The following is an 18,680-nucleotide window of genomic DNA, read 5'->3' as shown; positions in this document are numbered from 1 at the left end:
CAGGGGACTATCAGCAGGGCAGGAAGTCCTTTTTTACTAAGCTAAATGCTTTAATTAAGCCTTCCGACCACTTGGGAAGAGACAAAGAGGTAATGCCATCAGCCTCATTAAAGCTCGCTGCATCTGCACTCTGCTCTGCTATTAGCTGCCATGGGAGCACTGTCAGCCGATACTTAACTAACCTGGCTGTGTGCCGCCGCACACATAGACGCTGGAGCGGGGTTACAATAACCTGGAGATGCCCATTAAAGCTGCTTTGTCCTTTAAAACCTGGAGTGACGTCACTTTTCTCGTGCTGCTTTCAGACACCTTTCACAAATATTTCACCCTTTGAACCTTAAACAGCTTGGTTTGATTTCTTTTGAAAACATGGTGAGAAAAGTAATGAGCAACTTAATCAGAGGTGTTCCATCGATTGCAAGAAATTAGTAGATTCAGAAAATTGTTGAAATCTAGAAAAACATCGAGTAAAAAAAATGAATCAAATTATATTAGAAAATTATTTTACTTTTAAAGTACCTTTTCTGTGTCATTTCTTTATTTGTTTGCTTTTTCTTTTTTTCTAATTAATTTTTAATGATTTTCAAGTAATTTTCTCGTACCTTTGACTAATTTCTTTCAAATTGTTGTGTCTGCCCTTATTCCTACATTTTTGGAAGAAATCAAGCCAATCTGCTCACGTTTCAACTTAACACTTTGAAACGTGAGCAAATTGAAATTAGAACAAAGTTACAAGAAAATTTCCTGAAACAAAAAGCAAAAAAAATATTTTTTTAAAAAAAGAGAGAGACAAGAAAATGACCTGAAGAAAGTGCAAAAAATAGAATAAACTTTTTTTTTCTGTTACATGATTTTAGAATATATAATTACAAGAATTATGAATATAGTTTTCTGGACATTTGTCCTTTTTTTTTTTTTTTAATAATATCTAATATCTATTGTCACCTTAATAACTTACCAACTATTTTTTTTAAATGTATTTTTTTCCAGCTTTACAGACATTTATCATGTTTTCAAAAGAAATCACACCAATTTTCTCAGGTTTCAGAGGTTTAAATGCTCATGAAAGTTGTCTGAACGCAGCACAACAAAACCGGTGTCAATTGGGATTCTAAAGGGTTAATATATTATTACAATCCTGGAGATGGTTTGAAAAAACCTGCACTTTTTCGCGGTTCTCATAAAGCCTTATGATACTTTGAAATTACAAATATTAAAAGTAGCTACCCATAGTGTCACAATTGATCAACATAACTTCAATGATGTGTGACTGACTCAGTCAGGAGTTTTGGTCCTTTGGGTTCATCTCACTGATTTTCACGTCACTCTGTTCCTCGTGAAACCTCAAAGGTCGTCCATCTTGATTTCCCTTTGAAAGGCAATCCGAGGCTGGTTGCGGTTGAATGTACAGGAGTCAGTCCAGAGACACGTCTGCCAGGTGGAGTTAACAATATTATGGCTTCAATATCTTAACAATGGCAGCAGAGGGGGAGTCTGCACACTGAATATTGTCACCAGTAATGCAAGCCCTCAAAAACTGATTGAGGCAATATTTCAACCACAAAGATCTTTGTGGGAAATCATGCTTTGGAAGATCCGTCTTGTTGCATACATGCAGTGAACACTTTGCCTTGTGTGCCTTTGGCCACTGTCCCGATCCCAAACAGGTTATTGATATTCTGTTCTTTGTTATAATCTTATTTGCTACAAAGACTCTATTTCCCTAATCCTATGAAAACGGTATGTTTTCATTGAGTGCTGCCCGTCTCCAGTGCTCTGCTTTGCTGTCTGGTGAAGGTCAGTCAATGATAATGCTTTCTGAGACGTTGTTGTTGTGTTGCTCCCCTCAGGCCTGGCCAGGGCCAAGTCGGTCCCCAGCCATACCTACTCCAACGAGGTGGTGACCCTTTGGTACCGACCTCCAGACGTCCTGCTGGGATCCACAGACTACTCCACCTGCCTGGACATGTGGTGAGTACTCCTAACCCCTGACCCTGAGACCCCCCCACACTCTTTCTGTAATTAATCCATTAAGATATACATCTGTTTTTTACTGTACACAACCCATTTTAAACCCACTAACGTGTAGCTTATCCTAACTCGAGGGTATGTTCCCTGTAGTGTGCTGTAGATTGATTATGTATTGTAGTTTCTTTCCCTTCTGTGTTTTCTCTGTGTGGTCACCCTTCACCTCCTGTATCCCACTCCCACAAACAGTGTGGATCTGGAGAGGCAGAATCATACACATTCATCCCTCTCACACTCACAGATGGAGCCACTGCAGATATGAGGGAACAACTAAACTGCAATGTGGTCAACTTTTGATTGGTCTCTCACACCACCCGAGAACACCACTAGACACATGAGCAGACACATTATCCCGGCTATTACATAACTTTAAGTAGGACTAATGATTAGGAGAAAAAAATGTAATCAAAATTTTACTGACCAATATTGCATAAACAATTTAGCTTTAAAATCTTTATCCCAAAGCCGTCGGTTAACCGTAGCTGGTTGTCTAAAGAGAAAAACTAAGAAATGCTACACTTGAGGGTGAGTTTTAACATCATTTATGGAATGACAGGGATGCCGTCAGGACTGACATGCTTGTGCTGAGGTCTGATAGCATCACCAAAGTGCCACAAATGATTATAAAGCACACCCTTGAGTGTAATATTGCGATTATACAACTATTACCAACAAGATTAAATATTTAATCAAAATATATTAATGTTTTGGGGCAATTAGCGCTCAAAATACAAAACTTTTTGCAACTGTTAAGCTCAGTTTCCATAGAAATGCATGGAGTCTGACTAATAACTGGAAAACAATTGCGTCAGTAGAATCCTAAATGTAACGAAACCTAGTTTACTACTCCAGCAACTACTCAATCCGATTCAAGTCCGACTAAGGTGTTTACATGACGCAATAGCTCAACTTCCAATTGCCTTATCTGGATGTGTTTGACTGATTTTGAGATATTCAATTTAGTACAGTTTCACCCGGACCAAGATGTTTACATGTATTTACGTCCAACTTTAGTCCGACTAACACAACAATTTGACTTTTTCATCATATAAACATACTGAATGATTAATCTGCAATATGTTTCACAGAAAATTAAATTTTGACTACCGAGACAGTCTGTCCTGAACTGTAATATTTGACTCTGATGGAGAGATGCTGAAAAATACGCAGTTAAATTTGATTCATTTTCTGGACTTTTACTCACAAAGAAAAAAATTAAGTTGAGCAAAACTGCAACAAATGTTCAAACAGGAAGTGGAAAATGAATTTACCCCAGAGGTGCAGGTATCCGTTTCCTCTGCTGGACCAGCCAGTCTGCACCTAGTGTCCCTCTCCCCTGAGGCCTCCCTCCAGCGCTGCTGCTGTTGGGCTCTGTGTAGCCGTGGTGACCCCTTCTGTCTGGGCAGTCAGCAGGGACATCCCATGAACCCCAGCTGCATCCTGCAGCATCCAATTACAGAGCAGTTGGGGGCTTTGGGGCTCTGGGAGGCAGAGGAATTGTGTCTGCTTTAAGGGTATTTGCAGGTGGGCAATCTGCAGGGTGGCGTTCCATCCCACTGAGATTCACCCTGCGACACACACACATGCACACACACTCACCCTGGTCACTTAGGAAGCAGTCTTCCATGAAGAAACATCTCTTGCAGGACCAAAAGGTTGAGCAGATCTGTCTTCCTGCCATGAGAAGCATCCATCACAGCCGCCTACAGGTTACAGGCTGCCCTCTGTGAGGAGGGGGACGTGATGAAAAACAGGCAAAGAGCTGCTCTATTTTTAAATTCCTGCAGATCTCACTTACATCCGTCAATCAAAGTCAACGCTGAGATCACTCATGTGTGGTCATGCATGGATTAATGTACAGGTTCAGTTATGGTAGCCTGCACTGCTCCACATCTCCATCTGCACTGGCGATAGCTCTGGCCAGAGGCGTTATGTTTACAGGTTGTCCATTTTACGTACGTCTGCACCTAAAACGCAAGCGCCTCATTCCTAACAACATCACTATCGTGCTCAAATGATGTCAAAACACACACTCTCGTGTAATATCGCTTCATTATGCAAAACCTCTTTTGGAAAAACAATCCTCTCTATTTAAGAAGCAAAACTATGGAACTGTTTACCAGCTAAACTGAAAATGTACAACGGAGGATTACAGCCATGCTAAAGAATAAAAAGTTTGGTTTCAAGAATAAAGTCCTGTTATTGCTAAATTACAGTTACAGAATATTTGGAGAAAAAAAGATGTAATATTTTAAGAAAAAAAGCAATCTAACATGCGAGAGCACATGCCTCCTTGGCAACCTTTGTCCCCGGTTGCCAAGGAGGCTGCCTGTGCTGTCGCATGTTTTAAATTACGACTTTATTTGTGTTATATTCCAACTTTATTCTCTTAATGTTGCAAGTTTATTCTCATAAAATTACGACTTTTTTTGTTGTAAAACTACAACTTCGATTACAATTTTATTCTCAAATTATTACTTTTTTAAAAAAATAAATAAGTAATACGTGATAAGGTATAAAATTGAATTTAAGAGGTTTGAATTGCAGTGAGCCATCTCTTCTGATTAGTATGGTCTCTCTAACCGCTGAAACAATATCATAATCCAATATAGGGGCACACCAAATGACTTGAGCAAACTGATAGAAAGTATAACATACAGATTAAACTGGTATTGTTTGGGGACTGCTCTCATCCTCACATACACACCTCAGGTAAAACATCTGGATGCTTTAGCAGAAATCCTGGATGCTGAGATTACAGCTGTGACATGGAGATTGATCCATCTTCATGATGCAGGATTTCATCCACGGCAGGCTTCAGGACTGTTGAAAAGGAAGGAATGTAGACATTTTGAGGGATGAATTTATAGTTTAATTTATCTGTCTCTCTGTCTCTGTCTCTCTCTCTCTCTCTGTCTGTATCTCTCTCTGTCTCTCTCTGTCTCTCTCTCTGTGTCTGTCTCTCTGTCTTTCTCTCTGTCTCTGTCTGTCTCTCTCTCTGTCTTTCTCTCTGTCTCTGTCTGTCTCTCTCTCTGTCTCTCTCTCTGTCTCTCTCTGTCTTTCTCTCTGTCTCTCTCTGTGTCTCTCTCTGTCTTTTTCTCTGTCTCTCTCTGTGTCTCTCTCTGTGTCTCTCTCTGTGTCTCTCTCTCTCTGTCTCTCTCTCTGTCTCTCTCTCTCTGTGTCTCTCTCTCTCTGTCTCTCTCTCTGTCTCTCTCTCTCTGTCTTTCTCTCTGTCTCTCTCTGTGTCTCTCTCTCTGTCTGTCTCTCTCTGTCTTTCTCTCTGTCTCTCTCTGTGTCTCTCTCTGTGTCTCTCTCTCAGTGTGTGTCTCTCTCTGTCTTTCTCTCTCTCTCTCTCTCTGCATTGCTGGTGTTTTTGGCTCAGAGGGAGTGAGCACTGAGGCAGAAAGTGAATCTGTCAGGAAACAATAGCCCTTTGGCAAATTACACACACACACACACACACACACACTCGCACACCTGCAGTCTCCCTCTTTACTGGACTTGATATTTCTCAGTGTAACAGCTCCTCATTGATCCACAGATTTACTGATTTCAGCCTTCAGTCAGAAAGAAAACATATCACTAAGTTTTTAGACAGACTTTTACTGTGACGTTTGTTGGAGAGATGACTGTAAACTGTAAACCTGTTGTGATTTTCAGTGTTTGTAATGATAATGATTATTTTTATTTTTTTGGGAGCAAATATTCAATGATTTCAGGACAAATTAAGAGAATCCAGTGCACTTGTAATTAGGCCCTTAAATGGGCAGGCTCATATGAATATTTTGCAAAACTAGTTAATTGCTATTTTCTTAATGTATCTAGGCTAAAATAACAGAATTTCATGATTTCTTTGTTTTTTAAAATATGACCTTTAGTTATGAAATAACAGTTTGTATCTCCTGAGATACATTGCCCTAAAGGGTATAAATTAAACACATCCCCCTTTATTGAACAGTCCAACATTTTATAAACAATAATTACCCTTCTTTCATGTTTTGCACACAACTTTTTTAAAAAGCTGAAAAAAACAGAATAATTACTATTTACATAAGGCATGTTTTAAATGCTCAAAAAAATCTAATCTTTGAATTAACAATGACCTATTAACATTTAGAAACAAAAAAATAATTCCTGTTTTTTATACTTACATCTTCACTGTGGTGCCCTGACACTTTAAATATCCCATTAAGGATAGTCCAGGTTAGAGGATGATTTATCTGGTGCAGTAACACCAGATGGTGTAGCAGCCTCTAAATCTGATGAACCCTCGTGAACCAAAAAACTAAGAATAAAAAATAAATAGCAATCAATGTTTCACACCTTTATATTATTGATTATCTGTAGAAAATAGGCCTAAAAACATACATTTATCTGTGAGTGATTACTGCTAAATTTAATACTTTTATCTGGGCAATGTGTCCTTCAGGATACAGATATTGAATACCTAATTATCAAAGTTGTGATAATGCAAATCATTATTTTTCAATGAGAACATATGAAGTCATTCTTAAAAAAAAACAACAATTTTCTAAAACAAAATTCCCCCCAAAAATATAATAAACATGAAAAAACAACAACACGTACCTCATGGCCATCAGCTTTGTTCACATGGGACTATATTTTGAATTTTGAAACCAATGATGAGTATATTTTTGAATGTTGGCATGAAGTCACATGACCTGAATAGTTGATCCATTTTCCCCTTCATGTTTTTTTATGATATAAAGTGCACTCAATGCCCCTCCCCCAAAGCCTGTCAAATGATTATAACTCCCAGGAAACAAAAAACATTTAAGGTTTAAGTTTTAAACAAAGCCAATGTTAAAATAGAGGCTTTATCATGTGCTGCTCTCTTTTTCAGGGGAGTGGGCTGCATTTTCATTGAGATGATCCAAGGAGTGGCTGCCTTTCCTGGGATGAAGGACATCCAGGACCAGCTGGAGAGGATATTCCTAGTGAGTGACTGATGCTGCAGCGTCTACGTGTGTGTTTGTATGAGTGTGTGTTCTGAAGACCTGGTTCCATGCAGCCAGTGCTGCTGGATCTCCTTTCCTCTCAGTCCAACAGCAGCAGGAATATGGCTGAGTACTGTCTCAACAGTTTTTATAGAGATGGAAACACAAAACATGAGCTTCAGTGCTGATGCCCGAGTTTTAGGAATATTTTTGCCATATAGCAAAGTGAATCAAACCTCTCAAACACATCAGGACAATAACTTTGCTGTAAAGACATGTAAACTGAAGGACTTCTAAATCTTGACACTGTTCTGAATGTCAATAGGTTGTCAGAGGTTGGATGTTGAGCCTAGACTGAACTGACCGACATGATATTCACATAATCTATGGATGTTTGCTGAGCAGTAAAAACATGTTATACATGACAGCAAAATATCAGAAAAATATATTACTAAAGTACATGTAACCAAGACCTGACAAATCTGTCAATTCTAACTTTCAATACCCAGCAGTTTTCAATACTAGATGGAAATATGAACATTTTTCAGTCAGTATTCAAAAAGTATTCAGGTTCGATAGGTTGTTTGCACATGAAGTCTCATCACAGCGAATAACCACAGACTGAGCAGGACGTGATTTCTGCATGGAGAAGCGCTTTAAAAAAGTTTGGTGTTGTTTACGGCTGTGCCAACTGGTCAACCAGGGAGTAAAAAACAAAAAAAGAGCTACGATTGAGTCTCGAAAGTAGTGACATATTAAAGGCAAGACGTTTGAAAAACTCAAGGAGAAAGTTAAAAAAACTTCAACTTGCACGACATGGACAAATATGCGTTTTCGTGTCCATCGCATTGTGTCCTTCATGTCCATTGCATCGCCCAGCCCGAATTTGCTCCAGTCCATGACTTTGCATTGACTTTGTACGTAAACAGATGGTATGAAGCGCTCGCGCCACGTCCGCTGTGAACGCACGGTGAGAATGTTCGACCTAACAGAAGAAGGTAAAAAATAGTAGCTAAAGTTAGCCAACTAGCACATAGCCCGATGCTAGTGCTGCATCCATCCATGTAAAGTTACTTTAGAGTTGAAACTGTAATATAAAAAGACTGACTCTCAAGCAAACACACTCACGCACAAATACAAGATGGCAGTCATTCAATGCTGCCTTTGATCTGATGGCTTTGACCCAGTCACACACAAAATAGTTTTAAGCCTCAAGACTCTTGTTCACCTTCATTTGGCTCGCTGTGTAGTAGGAAGTCTGCAGGACAAAGTCATTTATGCAATTAATCGCCTCCATGCCAGGCAAGTTGGCTAACCTGTGGGAACAATCACTTTTAAAGCATAGGGATCATATCTAATGTGTCGAGAAATGTTCTGATGATATCTGCAGCATGCAGGTTCATCTTGGGGTTTAGCATATTCACTTGTTCTCCTTTCCTTATTATTTCCAACTGTTGTTTTTCACTTCTTGCCCCCAATCTGACTTTTGCACATCAAAAGCAAGCCAAAAAGTAGGTGCATCTAGCAGCAAAATGTAGTGAGGACTTGAAGAGCCACTGGCTGCTGCATCTACATGCACTGTCATCGTTACAGCAACAAATACAAAGTGTGTGTCCTAATCATAGTTCAGTAGTGTGTGTCCTGTGTGGCTGCTGACAGTGCAGTCAGCTGACATGTTGATCACAGTAGACAGCAGCAGAGGAAGAGATGGCAGCTTCTGATCTGGTTCAGGAGTAGTGTCCGTCACTAGGGCTGTCTCCCTGTTTCCAGTACAGTTTGGTTTGCAGTGTTGCTCTGTGTGCAATAATGCAGCAGCATTAAAAAGTCTGATGCTATCGATATGTCTTTTTCAATGTGCAGCATGTTTTATGCTGTAAAATGCTTGCATTTAGATGCCATACAGGTTGGTCAGGCTTGTTTCTTTCTGTGTGTTGTGTGTGAAATGAAACATATTTCGGTGAGATGCACAAATCTCACCTGGAGCATGAGTCTTGGTTTGTGTTTCCACATGCTGATGGCAGGGTCAGGCTGTGGTATAAACAGCATGAATCATTGCTTTCACTCTGCCTGGTAGCAAAGCTACAGGCTGATGATCTAATGTTTTCTACACACACAGTCGGCCCATTAACCCTTTGAAACCTGGATCTGCATCACTTCTCTTGTGCTGAATTAAGACGCCTTTCACTAGTATTTTAACCTTTACAATTTTTTTTGATGGAATTCAAAAACATGGAAAATGGCAATGGGCAACAATGTCCCTCAGATTATTAGAAATTAGTGGAGTGAAAAGTATTTTTAGAAAGCTAAAAACTATATATTTGTAATTACCGTAATAATATATTTAAAATTATTTTACAGAATTATTACACATTTAAGAAGTATTTTGAGTTATTTGCTTTATTTTAATTTTTTGTGTAATTTTTACTAATTTCTTGCTAATTTCAAAGAAATAAAATTGATTTGACCAAGGTTATTACCAGTCTGGTGGTGGATGTAGTGCGGTGTGAAAAAAAAGTAGTTCCTTCATGAAACTGGCTCACAACAAACTCTGTGGATTATCTTGAGTAACTGGATCATGATTCCTGCAAAGAGACATGGCTGTTTGATTTTTATAAATGTATTTTTTGGCACTTTGAGCACCACAAGCTGAGTGCCATATAGTTCCATTATACTGGAGAAGGCAGACATCTCTACGGCTGATATCTCCAACATTTGGCAACCCACATCAAAACTGTCTATACTGATAGATAGTTAGATTTTTATTAATTTAGGGGTGAACTGTCCCTTTTTTTTGGTTTTGTGTTCAGACACCTTTCAAAAGTAGTCAATCAATAACTTAAGAAATATCCTGAAAAAAAAATTATGTATATATATATATATATATATATATATATATATATATATATATATATTCATATTCATATAGGTATTCAGGGGTAATTTCTTGTGACTTTTAATTTTTTATTATTTTTTATTTTGTTTCATTTCTTGTGAAATGGATTTTTCCTTCCTACTTGGTCAGGTTTTAAAGGGTTAAAGTGAAGTGAGGTCTCATAAATTCCTCAAATCGCCTGATCTGCCATCTCCCCGTATAATTTCATCCCCGATCTCTTAATTGAAGCGGAGTGTAGCAGGGCAGACATAATGGATTTATATTCATAGGCTGGAAGGGCATGAATAATTAATGTCGAAAATTACAGAGACGAGGGAACGAAAGGCTTGGACCAGGGAAGAAGTCAAGTATGAAGACAAAGCGTGTTCTCTGCTGGCTGGCCTCTGGGCTGCAGGCTAAAGATATGCATCTGAGATTGGATGGATTTTGGATGAAGGGATGAGTGGAGGTGGAGGAGGCCCTGCAGGTGGGGGGTTCTCACAAAGCGTTGATACCTAGCAGGAGGAGAGGCAGATGAAGAAAATGCTTCTTATTGATTGTCTTTTACGCCAGCGGGGACGAGTGGGGCTTCCTGTGCACATCTGTAAGAGGCTTCAGTCCTCAGCGATCCAGCTCCCCTCTCAGACACAAAGACTCTCCATGATTGGACGGGAGAGGAGGGAGGTCCGACAGTCAGATGGCCTCTGGCCAGACTGACGATGAGGCTCAGCTGCACGCTGCTCCCCGACTGAGGCTTTTGGTCAGAAACCTCTTCAGAAACCTTTTACTCTCTGGCGCCATCATGGAGGTCCACAGGAGAACTGAATGTATGCATGACAGTCTTCATATATGACAGTCAGGCTCAACAACGAGCCTCAACACTCACAAGTGAAGACCAGATATAAAGTGGTCTGTGTCACCGCAGATCCATTCAGAAACACAGCGACTTCACATGTTTTATTTCAGTTGTTCTAAAAACATAATTAGATTAATTCTATACATAGAGACTTAATATTACACACGCTCTGCACACAAAATGTGCTTTTCCAAATCAAGCTTTAAAAAATATTATACATACTTTCACTGAGGTAATTTTTGAACCAACATCAGTCCTAATAATAAATATCAAATAATTATTAATTTTCAGAATTTGAATCATTTAAAACCATGATTTGTCATGATGCCACTTTGTTTTTAGATTTAAAAAACCAAACAAATATTTAAAAAATGAATTATTTTCAATATACTATATGCTAAGTAGATTTTTTTCACAGCCTGGAATATGTCAGTAATTTGCAGCAACATAGATTTTTTAGATTAGACATTACACATAGATTCTTTTTTTTTGTGCAGTGTCAAATACTCACACTCATATCGCTCTGCACACAAAATGCACTCTTCAAACTCAGGCTGTAAAAAATGTTATATGTCAGTATGGTTTTCTACTTTCATTGAGTTATTTTTTTTTCAGTCCTAATCGTAAATATAAAATATTGTGATTGACATCTACTGTATGAAACACGCTGACTATGGATAAATACCCCATACAACCCCATGTTAAATAATTTGAACTATCCCTTTAAGGATAAAGAGAAACAATACACAATCTTTTAATTTTTCCCATATCCGTTTTTTTTTCCAAAACGCTACTGTGAGAAATTTAGCCTGATCAAAGTAACTTGATTTCTTTTGAAAAACAAGGGAAGAAGGCATATGACAATGACAGAAGAAATCACCCAAAAATTTGCAAAAAAAACATCAGTAAAACGTGCAAGAAAAAAAAGGACATTAGTTTTAAAAAAATATATAAATGAAAAAACAAAGAATAACTTACCCGATTAAAGTGCTCAAAGCATAATGATTTTTGATTTTTATGATGACTCTAATACCATTCCAAAAGGGAAAACACTTGGACCCATTAATGTTGTCATGTTTGAAATGGTTTTGAAAAGATTTTTTTCGTTCCCTTGCTTTTTTATATTTTAAATTTTCTAACATAATTTCTTGCAATTTGTGGAACATTTCTTACTAAGTTGCCCTTTGCTTTTTCCCCTTGTTTTGTAAGAAATCACATCAGTTTGTTCAAGGTTCAAATGTTTAAATACTTAAGTTTCATCTGGAAGCAGCGAAAAGTGGTGTGAAAAGAAGGTGGTGTGAAAAGAAAAGTGGTGTTGCTGCAGGTTTCAAAGGGTTAATGGCCCAAGTGCAAGCGGTGCATGAACCAAAAATGATATAGCAAAATAGATTTTGTCAAAATTCCCCCACACTTAATCAACAAATCAATGCAGGTGATTTACCAACATTCCTACATTTACAACATTTCAGATGTATTATTAGTATTGGTTGAAAAGCATCTACTGGTTAAAGAATGTTTAATTACATCTCAATTGACCTTTTTTTCCTGTATTTTACCTCATCCCTACAGTGATAATTCAGATCTGTCTGTGCAATTAGGCATTAATGCAGCACAATTTTAGTTTAACCTCCAAATAAAGTGGTTAGACATCAGGAGTTTCTATAAACTGAACTTCAGCATAACTTCCCTCAACATAACATTAACTTTCTTTGATATTCCAGCCTTTCTCCTTGATTTTTATTCAAATGCATCTTTGTTTATTCTAGAAATATATTCCATTACTCCAGAAATCCTGATGGGTCAAACTGAGCTTTTGCTATTTCTCATCCAAATCACATTCAGTGTTTTGGTTAGTGTGCCTTCAGCTGTCAGCTACAAGTAGAAGAGACAGATGAATATGGAAATGTGGAGGTGTGCGGCAGCTCGGCGAGGCAATGTGCGATCACAGAACTAGCCTCCACCTGTCAGAGCGAGCCTGACGCTGACATTTCCATCCATCCTGCCGCGAACCTGCGTGTCTGCTGCCGGGCTGTCAGGCGGGTCAGAGTGTGGATGCACAGCCGCAGAGACTCATGTTGAAGGGCACCATCAATGAATTATGCGGAGTCAGAGGCATCTTAAAGGCCATGCTGTTTGAAGAGAGGAAGCGAAAGGTCAGCCTCCATCACTGTTTGAGAGGCACCCTGCCAGGAGTTGAGTCGGCACATTGAACACGGAGTCTGCAGAGCCCGAATGTCACATGGTGGCCTGGAGTTTTTTCTCATGCGAGCCGAACCCACAGCGGAACGGGCCGTTTCAATTCATGCGGAAAAACAAGGGTTGTTAACTGTGCTGCTGCTCAGTGCAGGATTCAAAGTGTGAACTTGGAGCTAAGTTAGTGACAAATGGTAACCAGCTCTTCAAGATTTGCTGCTAAATATACAGAAGACTTTCAAGTCAAGTCAATTTTATTTATAAAGCCCTTTATTACAAATCACAATTTGTCTCAGAGGGCTTTATAGCATATGACATCCCTCTGTCCTTAGACCCTCACAGCATCTAGGGAAAAACTCCCCCCAAAAAACCCTATAACAGGGGGGAAAAAATGGTAGGAACCTCAGGAAGAGCGACTGAGGAGGGATCCCTTTTCCAGGACAGACAGAAGTGAAATAAATGTCATAGAAAACAATTACAGCAGCTGAAAAAATGATATATAGGAAAAAGAAAGAGAGAAGAGAAAAGTGGGAGGAGAAGGGAAGGAGAGAAATGCACATCAACAATAATGGTAACAATAACATGACAGTGACAATCATAATAGACATTTATGATAGCACGCAATGTTACACGCAGATATTGTAGCTTATGTAAGTGGTGATAACAGTCATATGTGTATATTAATATTGGAGGCATGACTAATAATAATAATGGCAGTAGATGTCGACTTAGAAAACAGTGTACTGGTCACTCTTTGAATCAGTCCTCACATTTAACACTGCATTCTTGTACAACTTTGTCACCAAGAGCAACAAAAGCAAGAAAAACTCACCAGAATCATCAAACAGGCAGCTAAGATCACCAGCTCTCAGAGCTTTACAGTAAGGCGGTACAAAGAAAAGCAGACTGCATCACTGAGGAGCCCTCACAACCCCTTCACCACTTGTTTTAGTTACTCCTTTTGACCAAACATTCAGAGTACCTATGGCCAAAAGGAAAACTTGCAAGAACTTTTTTATTCCAACCGCAACTGACTTTTTTTTCAAGATTATTTTTTGGCATTTTAGCCTTTATTAGATAGGACAGATCTATCGCGTGAACGGGGGAGAGAGAGTGGGGATGACATGCAGCAAAGGGCCATAAGTGGGAGTCGAACGGGCGGCTGCGGCAAGGACACTGCCTTCATTCATGGGGCGCCTGCTTTATCCACTCAACCACCGGACATCCCTGCAATTAACTTTTTAATCGTGGTTGACCAGTATTGTTTTTTCCAGGACAGATACTAATACTGATTATTAGTACTTAATGAGACCGATAACCATAGCATATATTAGTTTAGTGGCTAGCGGACTTTTTCTCTACTCACAACTTTACCAATTTACATGCATCATTTATGCTTTCTGTTACTCAGCGCTGGTTTAACTCACTGCATCTCCAGACAGAACAGCAGTGATGAATTTCAGCCTGCATGCACATTTTATTTCATACTAATATTGTTAAAACTGCTAATGCTGCTGCAAGAAGTTAGCGGGGTGAGATACCTGGCATGTCATGTTTCCTGAGTTTGGCTTTTGTTTACATATGACATGCGTTCTGTCTGTTAACAAAAACAAACTGATCAAACAGCGTTTTCCTCATCATGTTTCTCTGTGACACAGAATTTCAAAATAAAGGCTCATCCGAAAGAGGATGATACGGATCAATGTTTGCATCAGTGTTATGTGATCGTTTCTCATTTAATCTATTGATGCTGATCAATGGATCCTTACACCCTAATGGCCATAAACAATTATTAAACATTGAACCAGGCTCCTGTGGAAAATAAATGATTAAAAGTAGCATTTTTCTTCTCTCCTTGTTTGTTCAAAAACATTTTTCACAGGCCAGTTTCCCTCTGATATCACACCTCCGCAGAGTTATTATCCCTGACAGCATTAAGGCTGTGCCATTTCCTGGGCTGTTCACCGTTCCTTCAGAGACGCGTGTGCATGTCAGGCGTAAATACATGCTTCTATTTAATCAGAGAGTCTGTGTCACATGCATGCTGGTGTCTTTAGTAATGAGATAACTGTGCTTATCCACAGGCATACAGTCTGTGTTCTTCTTTAGATAGTCATTAACATGGCTCTGTGCGTGTGTGTGTGTGTGTGTGTGTGTGTGTGGGTGTGTGGTGTGTGGTGTGTGTGTGTGTGTGTGTGTGTGTGTGTGTGAAACCCGCTCACACACACAAATACACACACACACTCTCTGAGCATGCCTGTGTGGATTAAAGTTGTGCCGGATGAGGCCCGGCTCAGGCGAGCTGGTTAACTAGCTGTCACCACACAAAAGATTACGTCCACTGGAGGGACTTTATGAATATGGACAGGTCTATCTACAGGAAATAGCCTGTCAGGCAGAGGTGAGTGCGTTGGCGTACCAGTGTGTGTGTGTGTGTGTGTGTGTGTGTGTGTGTGTGTGTGTGTTTCTACTAAAAAGACAACGAGCTGCCTCCTTACATTAGTGTGACTGAAACAGCTGTTTGTGGTGAAATATGAGCGTTGCCAATCTGACAGCCATGGAGGATCTAGCGGCCAACATTTCTGTGCATAATTTACACCAACACATTGACAAGTTTATGTGATCACAAAAATCCGGTTATTGTCAGTAATCAGAGTTGGGCATTAAAGCAGTTAAGATGTTTTTATTGATTTGATTTCTTTTGAAAACGAGCCTAAAGAGGCAATGTGGTAGTGACTTGTCAACTGATGGTCAAAAGTGGCCACGCTATGCATATTCTTAGGCTTTAATAAAATGTAAACGGTTGAGTTCTATAAAAATTAACCGGCTTACAGTTGTCATGAATGTTGACATTAGCATTAGAGACCAAAACTGTTTTGTGCCAGGCTGTAAACATCTTAATTTCTGCTGGTAAGTTGGACATTCTAACATGGAGGTCTCTGGGGACTGACTCGCTCTTGGGGCCAGCCTCTAGTGGCCACTGGAGGAACTGTTTTTGGCACTTCTATGTTAGCTTCGTTTATCAGCCTAGGAGTTTGCAGCTTGCTCTCAACTCTACTTCATATTTAGTGCAAATTTGGAAATGTTAGCATGCTAACACACTTAACTAAGGTTCTGACAATATGATAGACCTTATCAGCCGAACGTCATGTGTGGTTATACCAAGCTATCGCATGATGTTTATTCTTCTTTCATAACAATTAGTCATAGACTTAAATGGTGAAAATCAAAGGGTAAAACTGGTGATTCTTTATGTTTGCCCAAATCCCATGAAAAGATACGTTTGTCCATATCACAACACTATATCTGACCTCTCTACCCTGTAACTAAAACACCTAGTTACTGTAGCTTTAAAAAAAATGTAATTCAACAATGGCTTAAAAAAAAGCTTTTATTTGGGACTTTTTTCAGTGGCAAATTTGCTGACGATAGACCGTAGAAGTTGACCAATATTGTTTTTTCAGGACCAGTAGCGATGCCAATTATTAATAGTTAATGAGACTGATAACCAATATTTGGAACCAGTTTGCATTTACAATAAAAATGAAAATATTCCTTTTTAAATTTTGAATGTGGAATATAACAAACTCCAACACAAAACTTTGTCTTAATGTCTCTAGCGAATGTTTAATCAACACTGAAATGTTCAACATCATATCATATCATCATCAGCAGGTTCCCAGCAACTTTTTTTATTTTTTTCTAAAGTCAAGTGAAAGTTTAAAAGGAAAAAAAAAAAAAAGCTCCCTGAGTTTTTACAAAATTAAAGTACCTCCCATGTTGAAACTTTGCACTTTTTTAATTAATTTATGTTATTGGTGATCATTAAAATTGTAAAAAGGCCAATACAGATAATCGGCAAATGCCAAATATCAGCCCCAATAATCAGCCAGGCTGATAATCTTGTAAAACAACTGTGTATGTCGATTGAGAAAAAGTAAAGAAAACATGGACTTAAAAAAAAATTTAAAAGATTATAATGATATAAGGAGCCTTTCCAAAAGAGCTTTCTTTACAGTAGAACCATTTGAACACGGTGCGATAGGCTACAGAGCAGGGCTGTTACAGCAGCAGAAGGGTCATGCATGGTGGTGCAAAGACTGATTTCCTCCCTAAAGGACCCACTTTTTTCAGAGTGTATTCCTGCTATGACGAGTAAGCCAGTGTTCATGCAAGCTGATCTTCCCTCAGGAGAGCGCGAGAGGCTGCTGGGGAGATAAATAATACCATTTCAGCGACAGCCGCTGTGTCAGTGACATGAGCATCCATCTGCTGAAACGCAGACAGGATGGTCGGGGCTTACCGAACGCATTCCACCCGTCGCAGCGGGAGACAGCTGATCCACTTGGCTCTGGTTCTGATCCGTTTGACCCCTGCCTGGAGGTGACCCCAATCTGTTTGGCTGTGAGCGAGGTTGGAAAGAGGCGAGGGGTGGGACTGGGATTTTCAGGGAAGAGAAGGAGATGAGGGCCAGGGTCAGCGTTAGGACAAAGACAGAGCAGGGGAAGAATGTGGATGAGGCAGGGGTGAGATTCAGCTGTAGCCGGGGTCACTACTCGTACTTCTGCTTGGATTAAGGGCTTGATCTCTGAGGGAGCAAATGCAAGTTACAAACCTGGACCCCCTACAGACAGCTTCGAATCCTGCAGGATAGAATTCAAATAACTGTTGCCAGTATTAAAGCCTCTGGAAACGTAGCTTGAAATAGTAAGAATGCACATATTATATCGAAGTTGAGTGTCTCGTTAATAGAGGTTAACCGATATTGGTTTATCAGGGCCGATAAAGACACTGATTATTAATATTTTATGAGTCTGTTAACTGATATTTGTAACCAATATGGATTTACAGTAAAATTGAAAATATTCCTGTTAAAATTTTGAATATGGAATATAAGAAACTCTATCACAAAACTTGATTCAAATGCCTTTAGCAAAGGTTTAATCAAAACTAAAATGTTCAATATCATATACAGCAAGTTCCAAGCAACTTTTCTCTATAAAGTTGAGTGAAGATGTAAATAAAAAGTGAATAAATAAAAAATAGCTTCCTGAGATCTTACAAAGTAAAACTCCTCTCATGCTGACACTTTCTTTGCACTTTTTAAATAATTAATTTTATCGGTGACCATTAAAATAAAAAGCCGATACAGTTAATCAGCAAAATACTAAATATCAGCCCGATAATTGGCCAGGCTACAAAAATCTGAGTGAAAATAAATGTTTCTAACTATTAGAAAACTAAGTTGAAAACAGCTGGTTTGAGGAAAACAGCATTTCTCCAGACTGTGTGGGCGTGGCAGAACATGTTTTGATTGACACATCTCAGATCCCACTTTTGTCAATTGTCAACAACCATATTTGGCGAATGACATTGCCAAATATGGTTACGTTACATCTACAGTATTGAAAGGGACGCTGAGGGATTTCAATGTGGCATGTTAAATTAGTGTTTTAAGTGGCTCCTTTAGAAACAGGGCAGTGTGTGCATGTGAGAGCCTGTGGTGTGAGTGGTCGAGCGAAAGCCTGTAAACGGGTGATACAAGTGTCAGTGAATACATCGGAGTGTACTGAGCAGAGCAGAGAAACAGGTCTTCACCGAGCAGTAAAAGTGGTCAGTTTAGCAGTTATGGTATGGTGTGAGTCACAGTTTTCGGTTAATAAATGCTACTGCTTCTCAAGACCAAGTGCAGCTCCAGTGTTTTGCTAGCTGCTGGTCAAAGTGAAGGGAGTTAACCCCGAAGTTACTTTGGCCCTGGAGGCGAAAAAATCTC

General features: G+C 39.2%; 1 protein-coding gene across 3 annotated transcripts in view; it reads left to right on the top strand.

Annotated features, from left to right (window-relative positions):
• Positions 1–18,680, top strand: part of cdk14 (cyclin dependent kinase 14) — a 231,510-nt gene that overhangs the window by 122,193 nt on the left and 90,637 nt on the right. For all 3 annotated transcript variants that reach the window (XM_088084957.1, XM_088084959.1, XM_088084958.1), the window contains 2 exons: positions 1,851–1,971; positions 6,893–6,986. In XM_088084957.1, coding sequence (XP_087941083.1) covers positions 1,851–1,971; positions 6,893–6,986 — 215 coding nt within the window. The remainder of the gene's footprint in view (positions 1–1,850; positions 1,972–6,892; positions 6,987–18,680) is intronic.

Source organism: Plectropomus leopardus, chromosome 11 (genome assembly GCF_026936395.1).
Source record: "Plectropomus leopardus strain MGB_pleo_1.0 chromosome 11, ASM2693639v1, whole genome shotgun sequence".
Taxonomy (NCBI): domain Eukaryota; kingdom Metazoa; phylum Chordata; class Actinopteri; order Perciformes; family Serranidae; genus Plectropomus; species Plectropomus leopardus.
The sequence above is the reverse complement of the archived record's forward strand: the minus strand, read 5'-3'. Positions and strand labels throughout refer to the sequence as shown.